General features: G+C 52.0%; 6 protein-coding genes across 6 annotated transcripts; 4 read left to right on the top strand and 2 right to left on the bottom strand.

Moving 5' to 3' along the window:
- Nucleotides 1-1,381: 1,381 nt before the first annotated feature.
- On the bottom strand, nt 1,382-3,432 carry POX_b03060 (uncharacterized protein; the record flags this gene model as incomplete). The annotated part of the gene is made up of 6 exons (XM_050111965.1): nt 1,382-1,540; nt 1,598-1,738; nt 1,903-2,117; nt 2,202-2,361; nt 2,453-2,622; nt 3,357-3,432. 6 exons carry the CDS (start codon nt 3,430-3,432, stop codon nt 1,382-1,384), a joined length of 921 nt encoding a protein of 306 aa, XP_049972311.1.
- Nucleotides 3,433-4,282: 850 nt separating this feature from the next.
- POX_b03059 (Pyruvate decarboxylase) lies at nt 4,283-6,224 on the top strand (the record flags this gene model as incomplete). Its single annotated transcript, XM_050111964.1, has 4 exons — nt 4,283-4,475; nt 4,544-5,768; nt 5,846-6,053; nt 6,141-6,224. 4 exons carry the CDS (start codon nt 4,283-4,285, stop codon nt 6,222-6,224), a joined length of 1,710 nt encoding a protein of 569 aa, XP_049972310.1.
- A 1,802-nt stretch (nt 6,225-8,026) lies between these two features.
- Nucleotides 8,027-13,006, top strand: POX_b03058 (uncharacterized protein; the record flags this gene model as incomplete). Its single annotated transcript, XM_050111963.1, has 3 exons — nt 8,027-10,889; nt 10,972-12,805; nt 12,886-13,006. The coding sequence occupies 3 exons, from the start codon at nt 8,027-8,029 to the stop codon at nt 13,004-13,006; spliced, it is 4,818 nt and encodes a 1,605-aa protein (XP_049972309.1).
- Nucleotides 13,007-13,453: 447 nt separating this feature from the next.
- Nucleotides 13,454-16,040, bottom strand: POX_b03057 (uncharacterized protein; the record flags this gene model as incomplete). Its single annotated transcript, XM_050111962.1, has 5 exons — nt 13,454-14,227; nt 14,293-14,394; nt 14,455-15,318; nt 15,384-15,723; nt 15,817-16,040. 5 exons carry the CDS (start codon nt 16,038-16,040, stop codon nt 13,454-13,456), a joined length of 2,304 nt encoding a protein of 767 aa, XP_049972308.1.
- Nucleotides 16,041-16,311: 271 nt separating this feature from the next.
- POX_b03056 (uncharacterized protein) lies at nt 16,312-18,051 on the top strand (the record flags this gene model as incomplete). The annotated part of the gene is made up of 1 exon (XM_050111961.1): nt 16,312-18,051. One exon carries the CDS (start codon nt 16,312-16,314, stop codon nt 18,049-18,051), a length of 1,740 nt encoding a protein of 579 aa, XP_049972307.1.
- Nucleotides 18,052-18,606: 555 nt separating this feature from the next.
- POX_b03055 (uncharacterized protein) lies at nt 18,607-19,756 on the top strand (the record flags this gene model as incomplete). Its single annotated transcript, XM_050111960.1, has 2 exons — nt 18,607-19,059; nt 19,154-19,756. The coding sequence occupies 2 exons, from the start codon at nt 18,607-18,609 to the stop codon at nt 19,754-19,756; spliced, it is 1,056 nt and encodes a 351-aa protein (XP_049972306.1).
- Between the last annotated feature and the right edge of the window lie 342 nt (nt 19,757-20,098).

Here is a 20,098-nt window from a genome sequence, read left to right as displayed (position 1 = left end):
TGCTTGGCCAGCTCTAGATCGACGCCTCTACTAGACGGCACTCGGCGTGCACAGGCGCTAGGATGCCCATATTCGGGAGCTAGAGGTGGGCGAATGCCGAAAGACCAATGATCCGCGATCCCAAATTTTCCGAAGGTGCTTCTCGACTTCGAACTATCGCGGAAGAAGCGAAGCGGCGTGACGGTCCGTGACGGTCCTTCGCCTAAGGATCCCGCTTAAAGACAACCCCGACATCCGAGCTTTCGGCTGCCAATGAAAAGTGGCGCTTGCCGAGATTGACCTTCTCCCGGTGGGCCTCCCCTGGTTCTCATCAGCCCGAAGAGGAGCGTGAATGCTACTGTAGTAATGTGCAGGTCGTTTTGGGAACCTAACAGACTCGGCACTCGGCGACCAGTTAAATAGATCAGGGAGCTGGGGGCAGACATTCCCATCGACCTTGATTCTTTTTGTAGAAGAGACACCTTGTTCTTATTGTCATCATTGAAGAGAGCCGGAGCCCGTGTGCATGGAGACCTTACCCTTGAACTCTGAACCTATACAACGTCATTGATGAAGATGAGGTGGTGCTTCTAGAAGGATCTAATGGACATTTTTCTCAACCCCAGCGGCAGTACTTGATCTAGCCATAATTCCACCGTTTCGCTTCCTAGTGGACGTGTCATCACCGTAACAGGTAGGACTCTCCGGGCGGAAGATGCATTGCGCTGGGGTCATGTAGCTACCAAGAGGGCCCCACTGTCTCCGCTATATCCACTATACGGCTGACTCAAATACGTAGCTTTGATGGCCATTGACAGATGGATGACTCCAGCCCAATATGTACATGTTGCTGCACGTAAGCCGGGTCAAGATTCATCCCAGAAAAGTCGCTCATGGGTTGCAAATTTCAAGATTGGACACAATAGAAGCATACGCAGAGCTGGAGATTTTCTTGCACTGGTACATGTACAGACTCCACACTCTCCGTACGCTTCGAGCCACCTCCAAATTGCGTGTCCAAGACCGACAAAGAGCCTGGAACCTCAGCAGGCTTCGATGCTTCCTGAGATGCTCTATGGATGAACAAGAAACACTGTACCTTACTACATATTTAGCGATATTTTGCTTGTTCGTTGGGCTGATTAATATGAATCATACTCACAGATTTCACCAAGGGAATTTCTAAAGCAGCGATCGATAGTTTCTGCTTATAGTTAATGGGCACTTTGAGCACTAAGGCATCCATACCTGGCTCATATTGTGCATATAGATGGGAAGCGAATGCGACGAGAGCATAGGACCTCCATCGTCTACCTTCCATGATTCTAGAGTCGGACATGGGAAGAGTAATGAAAGACTAGGGCCGGTGTTTGAAACTTTTATTGCGCCGATTCGAATTCCACTAGATTCCTGATCCCTGATCCCCTGCACTGGAGTCTTTGGCGTCGACCTTGCCCTCTCCCTTGGGCTCTGTCTTCGGCCCTGGGTCATAGATTTCGGCCAAATTAAACCGCTTGAGCCGGTCGTAGTCGCCTCCTACAACGCTCATACCGATAATATTCTGAAATAAAGTCAGCCAAACCTTGCAAGCATCGACGGACATGTGTCGGGGACTGACCTGGCAGACGTCGACTAGGATCATGTGATCGTAATTTTTCAAATTGACCGGGTGCTCCTTTCCGACCACATCGGCGACGGTCTTAATGATGCTGTCCCGATGGAATTTATTGTTTCCCCGTACTGAAGGTCGAATGGCATACTACGTGTGACACCACTAGATTAGCATTTCCTAACAAAAAAAAAAGGTGGGGGGGGGGGGGGGTTGGACGCTCTCCAGGGCAATCGGTCCAGATGCAATAGAAGGCGTCTTGTCGGGTCAAGTTGGAAAGTCCCTGCGGGATCGGACACATAGTCACCACCTACCGTTTTGGGCGGGCCTCCAGAGTGGAAAACTGGCTTGAGAATCTGGCGGGCAAAGGCCTCGACATCCACGCTCAAGGTCTTTCGGACCTCAGTCACTGGGGTCAGACGCTTCACATATCGACTCTTCTTCAGATCTGGATTTGCCTGTGCCTCGGCGCAAAGACGGTGAACAAGCTCCACGGGGTCGATTGATTTGTCCAATCGCACAAAGATCACTTTTCAATCATTAGCCAAGGGAGTCCTAGCTCACACTGGGAGCATGAGCGCCGTTGCTAGACAATAGTGTCAAAAGAACGCACCACAAGGCATCTCCAGGCGTACTGCCTCAAACGGCTTTTTCTTGTCCTTGTTGGGCTTCAAACCGGCCAGCTCCCTTTGGATTTGAGCCTCGATGTCACCGTCGTCCTCATCCTCATCATCCTCATCTGCGTCCTTGACTTGACCAGATTTCTCCAGGGCCTGGAATTAGCACGAAACATCTTGGTCAGCATGTATTTTTGGCTGACTATCCGCATTATGACAAGGGACAGTTAGTGCGTGGCAACCCAACCTGTGAGAAAATGTCCAGAACTTCCGCAATGCACTTCCCCTCTCTGCCCATGTCGCAGGTCACGATCACACCCACATCTCCGGTTTCAATGTTGACTTTGCGGCCAGAATTTTGCCACGCAGGCTTCCCACCCTGTAGAGACACCCAATTAGCTTCCTCGTCAACCATTCCTGCTGTGGTTATCGCCAGCTCAGGACGAGCATGGAGGTAGCAAGGAACCGCAGAAGTGGAAACAGAAATTCACAGATACCTTTTGGCCTTTCTGGCGCTTTGCAGATTGATTGGCACTACCGGACATACTACGTTTTTCTCCAGCCATGGGGCGAATGTGAAGGGCAGTCTTCAAAGTCGTGAACTTCGACGTTCAGAACTAAAAATTACGCGCTGCACTGATAGGCGGGGGGGTCTGCGTGACAGGAAGGTGGGGTGGAGTCAGCAATTGAGTACGGCAAGCGATAGCGGCCATAGCTGGGCAGTGAGGTGTAAGTACCGTACGTTATGTGCTAACGTGAGCAACTTTTGCAGCACTGCAGAGTGTTGACGATCTCAAAAATGATATCAGACTCCTCAATCTCATTCATAGCCGTTCAGCACTGAGTCGAGGACGGGTTGAGTTGGTCTTTTCCTCAATATGATTCGAACTTAAGTTATGTTACCGAGACCTAAGTTACATGGAAAGTATCCCGGGCTATCATGGGATGTGGTGCATGCTTGGATATAGCTCCTTCAACTATCTTTTCCTCAATCCGATGAATACCTCTCCTGAAAGATAAGGTTCCCTTCTGGTTTGAAAACTTGAGAGACCTACCTATCTAGGTCGCATTATGGTAGACGACTGCTTTGTAATCTACCACTACATGCTAGGTGTCCGGTTCACCCTATTGATGCGATCGGCAGCACGTACCGAGATTCCAGATCTTCACCTCAGGAAGGGCCAAAGCAAGCTGCTCCGGCACCTGCCAGGTATGCGTCCCTGACATGGTGACTCAATGTCAAGCCATGTTGAACGGAAATCGCCATGCAATTGGAAGGCCATTGTTCCCAGATGCGTGGATTTCCTCGCCATGTCAAAAATTGATCAAAGGTTCTTTTTTAGACGGGCGGTTACTATATGAATTGTCCATTTTTGTTGATTGGCAGGATTGCTCTTTATTACCTTCTTCGAGCTTTAAATTTTTATTCTTATCCTACGTAGTTTCCTCATTCGTAAAGAATATCGTTTCCGTGCCGATCTTCCGAATAAATCACCATAGGGCCTACTCAGAGCTGGAAAGCTTATCGTTATCGTGTTCATAGCAGGGCCGATCGTACCATAGATCGATTGAGGCCAGACTGACACTGATTGCTGAAAAGCCGGCCTGATGCGAGTATTCGCCATCCGAGGAAGAGGCTCCTAGGAGTGTCAGATCCACCCATCTATTCTTGCTTAGGGTCTGGTCTCCCGTTGATTCTCGGATGGTGAAAATCACACGATGACCCGTTGGGAATATGGCATGACATCAACCGGCCCATATCATGACGTACCTCACGTTGTCCCGCCTATTCCGCAGCGGGCCTGGCAAGCAAGTCTAGAGCACTCGCAAGATGAGAGTAGCAAGTTAGCATCATCTAATTAATCGGGTGCCGCTGTTTCCCCCTGTCGTAAAACTTTTCCATTGCGCCGTGTCACCCTACTGCAAAGGTCAAAACAGAGAGCAAGGAAGACATATTGCTCATCCCACCTGCTCTTCAGTCGAGCCGGACTTCGTACTACCTGACTCCGCTCAACTCTCTCTTCTTTACTCTACCTTCCCCTCTCCTCATCCACACTCTCACAATATCACACACACCATGGCTTCCACCGACATTGCTACACGAGAGCTCGAAAACCCCATGGATCTCAGCGAGTATCTGTTTCGTCGCCTGCACGAGGTTGGTGTCCGATCTGTCCATGGCGTTCCGGGAGATTACAACCTTGCTGCGCTCGACTACCTGCCCAAGTGCGGTCTAAACTGGGTTGGCAACTGTAATGAGCTCAACGCAGGTAAGCCAAGCATGTGCCAATTTGGCCAGATCAGAAGAGTTGCATCTTACTTAGTTTCTGTTATCTAGGATATGCTGCAGATGGGTACGCTCGGGTGAAGGGGATCAGTGCTCTTATCACCACCTTCGGTGTGGGAGAGCTTTCAGCTGTGAATGCGATTGCCGGCGCCTACTCCGAGTTTGTCCCTATTGTGCACATCGTGGGCCAACCCAACACTCGCTCACAGAAGGATGGAATGTTGCTGCACCACACCCTGGGCAATGGCGACTTCAATGTTTTCAACAAGATGAACGCGGAAATCGCTTGCTACGTTGCCCATCTGAAGGATCCCCGCGATGCCGCCACCCTCGTTGACAGTGCCATCCGTGAGTGCTGGATCCGCAGCCGACCAGTCTACATCACTCTCCCCACGGACATGATTGCTGCCAAGGTGAACGGCGATCGATTGAAGCAGCCTATCGACTTGTCTCTGCCCAAGAACGACCCAGAGAAGGAAGACTACGTTGTCGATGTTGTGCTCAAGTACCTACACGCCGCCAAGAACCCCGTCATTCTGGTCGATGCTTGCACGATCCGTCACCGTGCAATGGAGGAAGTGCAGCAACTTGTCGAGGCCTCCGGTCTTCCTACTTTTGTTGCGCCGATGGGTAAAGGTGCCGTGAACGAGACGTACTCCAACTATGGCGGTGTCTACGCCGGTGATGGGTCCAACCCGGGCGTCCGGGAGGTGGTCGAGTCCTCTGACTTGATCTTGAGCATTGGCGCCATCAAGTCCGATTTCAACACCGCCGGGTTTACGTATCGCATTGGCCAGTTGAACACCATTGACTTCCACAGCAATTTTGTGCGAGTCCGGTATTCTGAGTACCCCGACATCAACATGAAGGGAGTTCTCCGCAAGGTGGTCGAGCGCATGGGCAAGCTCAATGTGACCTCCAGCCCCACAATCAACAACAAGGTCCCTGCCAGCGAGCAGAACTCCAGCCAAACCATCACGCATGCCTGGCTGTGGCCTACGGTTGGCCAGTGGCTCAAGGAGAGGGATATTGTGATCACGGAGACCGGTACCGCCAACTTTGGTATTTGGGATACTCGGTTCCCTGCACATGTGACTGCTATCAGTCAGGTGCTCTGGGGAAGCATTGGGTATTCCATGGGCGCTTGCCAGGGTGCTGCTCTGGCCGCTAAAGAGCAAAAGAACCGCCGGACCATTCTGTTCATCGGAGATGGTAGTGCTCAATTGACTATTCAGGAGCTTAGCACGATGCTTCGAAATAAGCTGAATCCCATTATGTGAGTACTGCCAAAACAAAATGAGACTTAGCCCCTGCAAAGAGCGCAAATCTGACTTGTTTCCTCCCCTTTGGCAGATTTGTTATTTGCAACGAGGGCTACACCATTGAGCGATACATCCACGGTTGGGATGCCAGCTACAACGACATTCAGACCTGGGACTTTGCGAACATTCCCAAGGTATTTGGTGCTGGTGACGGCTACCAGACTCGCCGCGTCAAGACCCGGGACGAGCTGAACAAGCTCTTTGCGAATCAGGAGTTCAGCAACCCAAGCAGTCTTCAGGTCAGTCCAAAGTGATGAGCATTGCCAGCCGATGAGAACTTGAGTGGGAGAAGATGGATGGGCTAACATGATGTCAATAATGTGTAGCTGGTCGAACTTTACATGCCTCGCGACGACGCGCCCGCAGCACTGAAACTGACCGCCGAGGCCGCAGCCGCTCGCAACAAGTAAGCCACTCAAATGGGGCTCGCTGCTTTTCCTTTCTGTGCGGAATGTGTTCGTGCAGGAAAGTTCGTTCTTCTAGATCTTCGTTGCTCCATCACCGGTCTGCCTATGTAAACGAGTCCGACCTCTCTCAATGGCTTTTCCTTTGGGATTGGGTGCCAAGCATCACTACTGCGATACCTGATGGTAGTAGGCGAGTCACCGGTTGAAACCCCGCGCTACGATTTACGGTCCTATCACTTCTTCAGCATACTGTCATCAGATTCTACCTCCCATTTTAATAAGAATAATATTTTTTTTGCGTGAATCTCCCTATTGTCGTGGTTTTCAGCCAATCATCGACCCATGCTAGAACCTGTCTCGTAGCTATTTGTGATCGGTCCGGAGCAAAACGAGCACGGAAATAGCCAATTCGTCTACCTCTTCAAAGGTGGTATTAATAAAGTATCGCGTACGATCTGCCCGTCGTATCTAATACGGACGGAATACGTACACAGCATGGAGATACGTAGCAGGCGTCCATCGAGGGCTCACTGACCGTTAGATACAGAACTTTCTGTGGAGTAGACGGTGGCAAGTGAGCAGCGTTTCGTCCTGCGGAGCGCAGTGCCTCATCAACCATATAGTTCTGAGGCTGACTGGAGCAAATAGAGGGCCTCGGCAAATACTACTTCAGCGCAGTCATTTCAGCAGGGTTGCTGGGACTTGGGGGAAACCACCACATCGTGCACTTCCGTACAGGTGGGATCAAGCCGCGAGAGCCGGAGAATGGCACCACCTATTCGGTAGCTCAGCCAGACTGTCTAGATCAATGGTTGACCAAAGTTCGCACTCGACTCCTACTGTAGTGTCCCGCGTGCGCAATTGCGCAATCTATGCCCGACGTCTATCTGCGTCCACTGTCCACAGTCCGGCAGGGGGAAAGTAACCCTTGGGTCTCACAGCGTCCCCCGTAACTGAACAGTCGGTAGCACAGGGATTGCCATGCAGGTTGATGTCTTCTCACTGTGTTCCGTTATTAGCAGATGTCTGATCAACGTAATCAACGTAATTTCCGATATTTCGACCGAGTCCAGAACCAGCCCTCTCCAATGCTTATTGCAGTGTCTTAAACCGTGGCCTCAAGGGGGGCCAAAGCCATGATTGCGCGACCACCTCCTATTCGAGCTCCGCGCTTGCCCAACTTCCAAGCTCGAGGTCTCCACCCTTTAGTACTTGCGGGTCCACCACGTGATGGTCCAAAGCGTTCTAATCTTCAGGCATCAAACATTCTTCGGTTGTGCTGACATTCGAACATTCACAATTTTGGTCTCAAATTCTTGCTGCTTTAGGTAGGTCCTCACATGCATCGCACGCGATCACTCTCATGACCCTAGCCAAGTTGTTGGGGACGCCTCCTGCTGGGCCAAGATGCACTCCCAGATCGCGAGAGCTTTCCCCGAGTGTATTAACAGTCGGAGGGGGATCGACGCCGCTGCTAAGCCAAAGGTCAATTTTGTGCTAACGATAAGGCTTTCCCCCAAGCAGGCCCGCTTCTCAGACGCTACACAAGTGGCTCTCGATTAATCAACTAGCCTCGGGGCTCGACGGCGATTGTTCGCGAGATTCGAGCGAGATTACTGCGAGGGACTGTCGATAGGTCACAGAGATAACAGCGTTGACCATGTCGACAAACCTGCTGCCTTCTTGAATCACGAAACGCCCATGCCATGCGTTGATTGCGCGGCCTGGGTTTAGCGATTCGAATTCCACAACAGTGCGCCGGCGCGCACTGGACGCGAGACTGCGCTTATCGGACATCGGCTAACATGGATGGCCAACGACAATACATCCCAGGCCCTCCCCCGGGCCAGCATCCCATGACTCTGCCTCCACCACCGCCACGACACCCTCACCAACATGGGCAGGTGCAGCTGCAGGCTGGAGTTCCTCCTCCGCCACCAGGGCCCCCGCCAGGGACAAATTATGGGACACCAGGTGGATGGCAACAGCAGCAGCAGCAACAACAACAACAGCAGCAGCAGCAAAACTGGGGCAGACCGCCGCTTCCTGGTGGATTCCCACCACCGCCACCACCGCTCCTTCAGAATCAACACATCGCGCCATACCGTCCCTCCGCTCCGCTGTCCATCGTGACCCCCCACGATAACCAGCCTCTGACTTCCGCGACCTATATTCCCGGTAATGACACTCTTGGGGTCGGAATTCCACCACTTTTTGATCTTGGTGGACAGACATACGATCCATATGCCCAACAGCGACAGGCCAGCAGCCAGACATATCACCCTGGCACTGATGGGCCGCTCAATCCACAGACACCAGGCACAAGACTCACCCCTCCATTTGCTTTGCACAACCACGTTCACGAACTGGTGACCAACGACAACCCTTCTCAAGGCCCTTCAGTCGGGGACTTTGCGAAATCGCCAACTCACCGACACCAGGCAAGTGGTGCTTCTCTAGGGGGAATGTCACCGAGCGAGGCTGCGATTCAATGGCCGCTTGATCGAGTCTTGCTTTGGCTTGCTAGGAATGGCTTTTCCAAGGACTGGCAAGAAACTTTCAGGTCTTTGGAGCTACAAGGAGCCGACTTTTTGGAGCTTGGTTTAGCATCCGGCGGACGCGGCAATCTTGGGAAAATGCACAAAGTTGTCTATCCTCAACTAGCAAAGGAATGTGCGCGAAGTGGGACTGGATGGGACTCGACACGCGAGAGGGAAGAAGGTCTGCGAATGCGCAAGTTAATCCGCCAGATTCACGACAATGAATCAGATTCATCCATTTCCACGCCATTGCGCGGTGATCCGCCTGGTTGGGCCACGGCAACGGTTGAGCACGGAACTGGATTCTACTCGAGCCCCCCATTGAATGAGCCCCGTTCGGCTGGACCGACTGGCGGGGTCAACGACATCACACCAGAGCAACTGGCGAACGTTCAGAGTGCAGCGGTTTCGCAGCAAAAGGTTCCACAGATGCGCTCTGTCACTTTACCCATCCCGTCCGGCTTCGAGGCACCCACGTATGAGTCGCCCTCGCGGGAATCACCCAGTTGGCTTCGCTCAGACTACTCCAGGAATGCTCTGGCAGCAGTCAATGACCATCGACGACAAAGCCCCTCAGTTTCTAGTGAGAATGGTGCCATCCCGTCCTCGCTGAGAGCGCAAGAGAGTCCGAAGAGTGGGAGCCCAGCTGCACAATACGCATCTCCTTATTCAGGGCTCACCTCTTCCTCCACTGGAGATTTGTCGCTCAAGTACGAGCATTCTCGCGTTAACAGTACCGAGTCGACCCCCGGGGTTGGTCGGGGGTCCTCTTCAACGGGCCGATATTACGAAAGCCGCAGGCAAGGCAATGATGCAACTCGCCCGTCAGCTCAAGCCCAGGAATCTAGTAAAGCCCACGGCACAGAGCCTTCATCCTCTAATCCCCGCGAACATGGCAAAAGCATCTTGAATATCTTCTCAAGAAAGAAGGGGCATAAACTTGATGCTTTGAGTCATCCCTCATCAGAAGACTTAGAGTCTCCACCGAGTCCCGAGGCCCGTTCTAATGGCTATCTTCCATATCAGTCAGCCTTCAACTCAAGCGACATGTCTTTGGGCGAGCGTTCGTCCTCGGCCACCCCGGCAAAGACCAAGAAATGGATGTTTGCAACCATGGACGGTTACAACTACCGCTTGATTGACATCACCGACTGGGACTCGGTCGAGACACTCCGAGTGGGAATCTGCCAAAGTCTAGGAATCGCGGATTGGGGTGGCGCTCAAATGTTCCTTACTCAGCCGGGACAGACAGAGCACGAGGATCCCATGAGCGACTCGATCTTAGCAGTCAGTCGGAGAACCAAATCCGACGCTTATGGGTCATTGAAAATATTTGTCAAGGGTGTTGCGGCTCCCAATTCGGCAAACCAAGCGCCACGTTTCGATGGTCTAGGGGTCTCAATTCCTTCCGAAAAGCCAGCTCAATCTCCCACAGCAACTCAGGGGCCTATCCACCGAAAGCCCTTGGAGGAGGGAGCATTGAACAGGATATCTCCAAAGACCCAAGCGAAGCCCTATAGTGATCTTCTAGGCTCTCGGCAGAATACTCTGAAAGCCTCCATCTCGAAGCCCTCACAAGATACATCTCCTGACCCTGGACTGAATCAAGATCCCGACAAAATGGATCTGTTAGCAAGACACGAGGCGCATATGCGAGAAGTTGAGCGTAAGCAGAAAGAAAATCGTATATCCCGGATGCCACCCTCAACTGCACAGCAAACACGGAAGGATACCTACGGAGACACTGGATATCGACGTGAAGGTGTCATTGATTTTGACTCCCCGCGACTTTCTCCATACGAAGAGAAGAAGGTTGAAAAATCAGATACCCTGGTTCCTCTACGGAAACCTCCTGTCGCACCTAATGAGTCAAACACACTCACAAAAGTGAACTCTTTGAGGAAGGCGCCGGGCGAGTGGGGAGATCGTCATCGCCACCAGACTCAGGCTGCAGGACAGGCCCCCGGCCTCGGGGCGGTGCTGGCAACTGTTGGCCGAATGTCAAGCGCTATTGGCACCCCTTCACCTTCGGTTCCGTCTGTACACAGTCAGGACAGCATGGGTTCCGACTCGGATCGAACCAGCACGATGGGTTCTAGTGCGACCGCATCAAGTCGAACAACGCTTGGTAAGCTAGAATTCCGCTCAGTGCTGATGAATTTGCGTAGGCGCGTGTTTCAAGCCAGTTCTAATTTGACTTTCTCTCTCAGACTCAGGCAAGAATGCAAGTGCCTTCGGCAGCCATTATATCCAAGACACAGCTCCGCCATTTGCGTCCCGCTCTCCGTCTGCTATGCCCTCAGCCCAGGGCACAGCTTCGCAGAAGCCTACTGTGCAGTCTCGCAAGTCGTTTGGCCCGGAATTTGATTTTGAAGAATCCGAAGTATCATTCTTCAAACCGCCTCAGCAACCCGTTGAGCAGGCGGACGACGACGACGAGTCGTCTGACGATGGCCTTTTCGCAATTAGGCCCTCAAGGAACGAGCCCCCCAAACCTGCACCAGAACTTGAAAAGAGACGAAAACCTTCACTGAGTTTGGACACTGATAATGCTAAGCCGCGTCGGGTTGTGAGCTTCATCTCCCCAAACACTTCGTCAGGGAAGAGTTTTGCCACGCCGGCTAGCGGAGACCAAAAAGGAGGTGAATCTTCTACCGCACCGAGGAAGTTCTCAGGCACATTCTACGGATCGGATTCATCGGATGACGAAGAACCCAATCGTAGAGATTCCTTCGTCAATGGCGACGTTTGGGCTAGCAGACCTGCCGTGGAAGGCGTTATCGATAATCTGGATAGCTTCTTCCCGGATGTCGATCTTGATGCTCCATACCTGGAAGAGCCTCCCTCACCTAATACAGCAAAGGGTGATTCGGATGCTGCAGCTACCATCCGGGCCAGGCAAGACGCCGTGTCATCCACCTCACAGTCTATTGGGGATGCGAATCATATCCCATCGGACACATCGACGATGCGTCCTCCACCAGCTCCGCAAGGAGGATCCATCGTCGCCAGGCGGAACCTGGACCGCAGTGGTGGCTTGTCACGGAAGAAGTCAATCCGTGAAGTGGCCAGGGGCGCCGCACATCGAACCAAGAGTGTCAGCTCTGCGGGGCCTCAGCAATCTGGCAACTTGTTGCGACGGAAGAGCACCAAGATGTTCGGTGCCAAGATCATGCAAATTAGCCCCAAGCCTGGCACAAGACTCAGTAAACTTGATCCCATCCCCCAGAACGCTCCCGCACCGGAGACAAGCGGGTCTGTTCCACAACGCCAACCTACATTCCGTATCATTCGCGGTCAGCTTATCGGAAAGGGCACGTACGGTCGGGTGTACCTAGGCATGAACGCAGACAACGGTGAGGTTTTGGCCGTGAAACAAGTTGAGATCAACGCGAGGCTGGCCGGATCCGACCGAGACCGAATCAAGGAGATGGTAGCTGCCTTGGACCAAGAGATCGATACGATGCAACATCTTGAGCACCCAAACATTGTGCAATACCTTGGTTGTGAGCGAGGGGAAATGTCCATCTCCATCTACTTGGAGTACATTTCGGGTGGTTCCGTTGGAAGCTGTCTCCGAAAGCATGGAAAGTTTGAGGAAAGTGTAGTGAAATCTTTAACACGACAAACTCTCGATGGCCTTGCCTATCTACACGACATGGGAATCTTGCACCGCGATCTGAAGGCAGACAATATTCTGCTTGACCTGGATGGAACATGCAAAATCTCCGACTTTGGTATCTCCAAGAAGACCGATGACATCTATGGAAATGATTCTTCCAATTCCATGCAAGGCTCGGTCTTTTGGATGGCACCCGAAGTCATCCAGTCTCAAGGCCAGGGTTACAGTGCCAAGGTCGATATTTGGTCGCTTGGCTGTGTCGTGCTGGAGATGTTTGCTGGTCGCCGACCGTGGAGCAAAGAAGAAGCCATTGGCGCCATCTTCAAGCTCGGTAGTCTTAACCAAGCTCCACCGATCCCCGACGACGTCTCCATGAGCATCAGTCCTGCAGCGCTTGCCTTTATGTACGACTGCTTCACTGTGTAAGTTGAGTCCTCTGTTGTTGTGCTCCGTGGCTATAAATGTCTGGGAGTAGTGTACTGACTGACTCATCCTTGAACAGCAACTCCTCCGAGCGTCCGACTGCTGGGACCCTTCTTACTCGCCATCCTTTCTGCGAGCCGGATCCTAGCTACAATTTCCTCGATACGGAGCTCTATGCTAAAATTCGGCATGTGCTTTGAGTAACTCCCCGGTTGAGTCACTTGACAGGCCAGATTCAGGCTTGCACATTTTGTCTACCTCGGGGCCCGTTGGCCCTTGCGGTCTGTAGAGCTGGGTGTACTGGCGTTGTGTCTGCATGAAAAAGGCCCATTGTTGTTCTTTTGTGCATTTTTCTAGCGAGGGATGGGTGGTTTGTTTGAGCGAGAAGATTGCTGATGCCGGTAGATAGATATCCATGCTTACGAATGAAAAGTCTGTCTACTCACAGCGCATAGCTGAGTCAAATATCATCAATAGACGTGGCTACACGAACCATCCAGGTTCAAGGCTTGACCGTCTGGCAAACTTGTACCTCGCTGTAAGTGAGATGTTCATTTTCCATTATGGGACAGACGCATGCAATTGGTATCTTGAAGCAACTCAACTATACTCAGAGAAAGAAATAAAAAAGAGCCCCCCCCCCCCAATCAAGAGCTCCTAGTAGATAGCCCCTCTTCCCCATCGTCATCCTCCGTGAAATCATTTGCTCGCTCCGAATGAAGTCCAGCGACGCCAACTTGGAAAATGTTCTCGCACCACGAGGCAAAAGTATCGACATCCCACACTGCTTCATTCAGGTCCTTATCCTTCCCGGACGACATGTACCTGTCAAAAAAGTCTTCGTAGATCTGGATTGTGCGATCTTGAACAGCGCCAACTAGCGTTTCCTTCATCCGCGTGTCGTCAATGTATGCGTTGAGGATTTTGCGGAGCGCAGGCACTTCCTGTTCAATTGTGCGACAGGAGGGGTAGACAAGTTCTCCGTGCTGCAGATTGCGGGTGTCGACAAACTTTGTTGGCAAGGACGCTGTCATACGGGTTGCAAACGCATTGATAAAATCGTTGATGACGGTTCGCAAACAGCCATCTAGTTCGAGTTTGGCATCGAGCATATTCTCGACGACACGAGGGACAAGACCGTGTCCAACGAGACGCATCAAATTGCGCGGGTTGAAAAGGCCACCTCTTTCGCGAAGCTCCCAAAAGGTATTTGTCACGCCTGAGAAATCGATGGAAACATCCGGGGCGACAAACTCAATGTCAAAGGCAACAATCTGCTGTTTTAGGATAAGGAGATGGCTCATCAGGAAAAGTTGTCCATCGGCGGGTGATGATTTATTTGCAATGAGAGTGCTGGCACTATGAAGGGACAAGGTTGTTTGGTGCACAATTTGATGGGCCAGATCGTCAAACACCGTGGACTGTAGGGGATTGTCAGTGAGCCATTAATGATAAATGTGGCACATGTTCCAAAGGGGAAATTTACATTAACAAGCCTGTAGATCCGGCTCAAGAGCCAGATTGCCTTTCGCAAAGTAGGGTACCAGCCCTTTAATGCGGTTTGGGTCTCAAAATCCCATTTTCCGTCCTAGTCTGAAGTCGTTGAATTTTCATTACCATCATCGACGAGCGGCGCTTTAGTCTCGACCATTGTATTTGCCAATATGTCCTTTGTGCCGGATATTTGGGTATCAGTCACGGTCAATGAGACCTGTTTACTGCGCATCGGGTAGTCGGTATCCTCGGGGCGTGGTTTGTAACGCTCAATTTCGTCGCGAAGGACAGCCTGGGCTCGGAAGACCAGTCGGGTTTGAATATCTTCAAGAGCTGGTTGAATCAAGGCTGAGAAGTCAAGCTGATTCAAGTCAGTTTGTTCAGGATCCTCTTCGGGATCGAGGAAATAACGAGTCTGTAGGAGGGTACACAGTTGGCAAAGCGTACTCATGTCGTTTTCGTGGATAATTCGCGGACGAAGATGATCGTAGAGTGGCTCGCATATGGTTTCAAGAAAGTCATACAGCCCAGCTTGGCCATGGAACCACTCTCCCCACAAGTCATACTCATCTAAACATAAGCCGCGAATGTAACTGATACTCGCACGAGCGAAAGCGACCAAGTCCTTTGAAGCACTCGGAGTCTGGGCAATCTCATTGAGCTTCTTGCGAGCCAGAGGTACAATCAATTTGACCCGCGTTGCAGCGTAATTGTTGTGTAATTCGTTCATCAAGCTTTGGTATTCCGCCTCATTGTTCTGCTCGGAGTTCAAGGGTGGGACTGCTCGCTTTTGAATTTCAACGCCGATCTGCTTGAGCTCCGGCGCGCCAACCCTGAACTTTGCGTAAAGTAGCGCAGACAAGGCTGCATCGTTGAGTGATTGGTCCGTCAATTTTTTCGAGACACTCGAGTAGATTTCTCGCATAGAGAAGACAAAGTTGCCACGAATCAGGGTGAGAGCGCGAGTAAGAAGCAGGCGGTACCTGGACCGGTAGACCTCTGCTTCTTTTTGCTCAGGCTGGCATGAACATTAGAGAGCACGATTATCAAGCATGACGGATTCCGTGATCTCAGTTTACTCACGTGCGTTTCCATGTAGTCCAAGCACACATCCAGGCGCCGCAACATGTCGGAAAATTCCTCATCTCGTACCGTGTTTCCAGCACCCGGAGCATTGAGCTTTCTCGAAGCCGGATCCAAAAATTCATAGTAGTGAAGATTGGTCTGTATCCCATTTGCGAGCTTTGTGTCCCGCTCTTGAGCAGCCAGCAGACCCTCGCATTGCTTCTCGAAATTGGATGTTTGCGATTCGACCGTGTTGAACTCCTTGGCCAGGTGAGAGAGGGAGTCAAGTAAACCGAGTGTGTTCGCTAAGATGTCGTCGATATGCTCGCGCGACTGTTGCAAGTCGTCTAGGCAGCTCCTACAGTTGAAGGGGGGGGGGGGGGGGGGGCATTGTCAGCAATCGCAGATTAAGCGTGACCCCCCTCCTTTTCCGCTACTCCAATTCACATACTGGTATTGTTCGTAACTTTCCTCTATCAAGTCTCCTTTGACCCCATTAAACCACTCTGAAAACTCGTATTCGTTCTCCCATTGTGGAACGACCGACTCGTCGTGAGTCTCCTCGGGTTGCTCAGACAAGCCGTCAAGATGCGGCCGGGTTTCTCTCACGGCAACCTTCCGCGGGGGTCCTGACGGTGCCGTCTGGCGACGTGTTCGCGTTTTCGCTGATGACATTCTGAAGAATCAGCCCTGGTGCTAGCGCTGACTACTAGATCATTCGATTTCGATCTGCATGAGTTCAAGGTTGGCACATGAACATATCGGTGATGGTTCATCTCCGGGGTATATCGAAGTCCAGTTCGCCAACAGGAGCTCGGCCGGAGCTTATTCTGCCTCAGGATCCCGCCCGGTACTGACGCAATCAAGATGAGCTACCCCGATCGCCATCCCCAGGAAATTCACAGCTTCACACAGTCAGAGCTGAAAGATTTCTTAACTTACAATCATGGCCGCACGAATGAGAGGGTCTGCATCCCCTTCGATGCGCTTGATCCTTCGTCCTTCGGCCACTGTCGCCCGGGTTCCCTTTCGGACACCCCGGCGTGGGCTAGCTAGTCAAAATGCGCAAAAGTCCAACGGGTCTCCGAGTATGGTCCTTGGTGGCTTGGGTGCGGCAGGTGCCGGGGCTGCGGCATATATTGGATACTCTTTCTTCAAAGGAGATTTCAATGAGGTGCCAACTGAGAGCAAGTCTGCTGCCGAGAAGCAAATGATTAACGTCCATGACCTGCAAGAGCAACCATTGATCCAGGAAAAGCGAAGCCTGAAAAGCCCAGCGGTCTATATGTGTGGCTCGAATGTCTACAAAGTCGTGGATCCAGGGTCAAAGGATACTGATGTCAAGACGCCCCGTCGTTTTAAGTATTTCAACGGACAGGTCTTGCGTGATCTCAAAGCGAATGAAAAATCCGGCGCTGCAATCACGGAAGATGGTGATCTGGTTCAATGGGGCAAAGGCTTCTCCGAGAAAGAATACAAGCCCACAAAGACTTTGACTGGCAAGAATCTCAAGTCCCTCGCCCTATCAGAGAATCGGGTTATTGCGCTTTCATCCGATGGCACCGTATATTCGCTGCCCATTGCCAAAGAAGAGCAGCAGGTCGGTCCAAGGACACAAGAAGGTTCCTGGATACCTTTCTGGAGTAATCAGTCCGCCCTGAGCTATCGCTGCTTAAAGCCAGCCTTGGGCTTTGGCGAAAAGGTGACCTCCATCTCAACAGGTCAAGAGCACGTGGTTCTCTTAACCAGCTCCGGCCGCGTGTTCACCGCTGTCGCATCAACCGAACACTATCCTTCACGAGGCCAACTCGGGGTGCCTGGATTGACATGGTCAACTCGTCCCAAGGGGCCAGTCGATGTCTGCCACGAGGTCACGGCTTTCCTGGGCTCCCCGGTTTCGAAGATAAGTGCCGGTGACTATCACTCGCTTGCGCTCACCAAGGACGGCCGGGTCTTTGCCTGGGGTGACAACTCGTTTGGTCAGCTAGGCGTTGATTACGACTCCGAACAGACATCCAGAGACACCCCCTTTGCCCTTTCCCTATCAAAACTTTACCGCCGGGGGCTGTACGCCGTACAGGCGACCAACATCGCAGCCGGTGGGGCGGGTAGTTTCTTCACTGTTGATGCCAAACGCGTTCTTGGGCCGGAGGAGAGTCCTAAGGCGGTCCGTGACCTCGACCATGTCACCGCTGACACATGGGCTTGCGGCAAGGGTATTTGGGGTCAATTGGGAACAGGCAGATGGGTTCATCTGCAAGATTCGCCCGCCAAGGTCAAGGATCTGAGTGGGTTAGCGGAGTACGACGAGGTCAAGAATCAAATGACACCCATTCGTCTTCGCGACATCTCCGTGGGTACCACCCATGTTTCCGCGATTATGGACAACAAGACCGCGGTCACCTCCAGACCCACCGACTCCCTTGATAGGTCGCGTGATTTTGGCTACGACCTTCTTTTGTGGGGAGGCAATGAGCATTTCCAGCTGGGTACCGGAAAGCGCGTAAACTTCTCGCGACCAAGCTATATCAGGGCACCGGCTGAGGCATCGAAGAAAGACGAGCCAGAGGCCCGCTTGCAAATCATGCCTCGGCACAAGGGAATGGTGGGGAAGCGATCGGTCAGGATGGAGCAGAGAGTCGAATGTGGTCGCCATGTCACTGCGATCTTCTCTGCGGTAGCATAAGCGGAAAGCTCGACATGAGACAAAAGGTGGTGGAGACTGTCTCTGCCAGTGTATTATTATCATTGAACTAGTGCCAATCTAATGACCCTCCCACTTCTTTCCAACTGAGAGGGCCGACGTCGCGCGTATATAGGTAGTCTCCTCACCACACATGGGTCTCCTTGCTGCCCATGGCTATTTATTTCTCCGTGCCATTAGATCGTCGGGCCACGGGTCGAGATCAAGGAATAGCCGAGTCGGCGATTTCTATGGATGCAAAGGCGCTTCAATCTGCCATCTTGTGAGGTCGATTATCGACTTCGCTGCGGATCGAGAGAGACGTTGATGGCCGGGTTCAGGTAGACGGTCAATGATGACAGTCAGTCTGGTTCATTGAGCTTACTTCATACGGGGGCTCGTGACTTGCACGGGCTAACTGACTCCCACCCAGCCCCTAATGGATCCCCCCATTCAACGTTTTCCGCCTGCGAACCCGCATCTTCTCGCCGATTTGGTCGACCTCAAATTCCTGTGCCAAGTTGATCAATATCAAGCTAGCGTCTCCAAGCCATCACGATGCTCAAGCCATCAGGGCCGGGCATTTATGATATTATCCAGGCGTTTCGTGGAGTGAACAGCTCGTTCCTTACCGACCAGCACGTTCCGGGCGCCGATCTGACCGGCAAGTGGATCATCATCACTGGATCCAACAATGGCATCGGCTTTGAGGCTGCGAAATCTTTAGCGGCGATGGGAGCGAATATGATCTTGGCCTGCCGCAATCCACCTGCATGGGAGATGCATCCCACCGCAGCCGTAGAGGAGTGCCAGACCATTTCCAACGCGCAGGGTCATTCATCCACAATCGAATGGTGGGAGATTGACATGGCCGATTTCGACAGTGTTGAGGAATTTTGCGCACGATGGATAAAATGCGACCGGCCGTTGGATATTCTTTGCAACAACGCTGGAGTCGCACCTCCCGCCCAAGACATCGTGACCAAAGATGGATTTGAGATGGCTCATCAGGTATGTAGTGACGACTCGGCAGTACACACTCGGACTGGCCGTGAGCTTTTCTCTCGCTTTTCCTCGCGAAGGACTCACTGATATCGCATGGCAGGTCAATCTTCTTTCTCAGGTTTTAATCACCCTGCGTTTGCTTCCGTCGTTGGCTCGAAGCGCAGAGCCTCGAATTGTGTGTACGACATCGTGTATTCATCATCTCGGGCTGTTTGATCTAGACCATTTCCATGGCGGGCCATGGAAAAAGGGTAATGACTACCAGGACAACAAACTCTATTACCAAATGTGGGTGATAGAGCTACAGTCTCGACTTTTGCGACACCCCGAGTATCTCCACATCACAGTCAATGGAGTGAACCCGGGATTTGTGGCGTCGAGTATCTGGACCCCACTGACAACAGCCACCGATCTCCCCACTCATGTTTTGAAGCTTCTTTTGCGTTTCTTCGCGATCACGCCACAGCAAGGTAGCTTAGCTATCACTCATGCAGCCACTTCTCCAGAGCTGGGACCGGACCCGCATACGCAGCGTGTCGGTGCGCCGAATGGGCGAGGTGGCGGCAAATACATCAACCGAATCTGGGAAGCACCGGCTAGATCCATATGCTACGATGCAGAAGCCAGATCCGCCATCTGGACAAAGCTTGATGAGGAACTGAAGTTGCGGGACAAAGGTCTTTTGGACGTTCTTGGATTGTAGAAGGAACAGAAGCCCCGAGGGAGTTGAACGGATAAGTAGAAAGGGTGTGTAGGTGGCGCGACACTAGTGATTTGGATTGTGACGGGCCCGATCAACATACAAAGCACGTCCAATAATTCGATGGATGACCTCGAGAATTATCCCGCATATATTTCCAATTAGCGAACAGCTGCCTCTGTGACCAAATTTTGATCGACACAGATATTCAAGTGCATTAAATTCTACCCTCTTACATAGATGTGAAGAGGGTAGCTTTGGTTTTAAGGAAACAAAGCGTCCTGGACCGAAACCGACATTTTGTGTCAACTTCCATTGGATGCGACTATCCAGTCCAGGTACCCA

This window comes from Penicillium oxalicum, chromosome II (genome assembly GCF_001723175.1).
Source record: "Penicillium oxalicum strain HP7-1 chromosome II, whole genome shotgun sequence".
Lineage (NCBI taxonomy): Eukaryota > Fungi > Ascomycota > Eurotiomycetes > Eurotiales > Aspergillaceae > Penicillium > Penicillium oxalicum.
The sequence above is the reverse complement of the archived record's forward strand: the minus strand, read 5'-3'. Positions and strand labels throughout refer to the sequence as shown.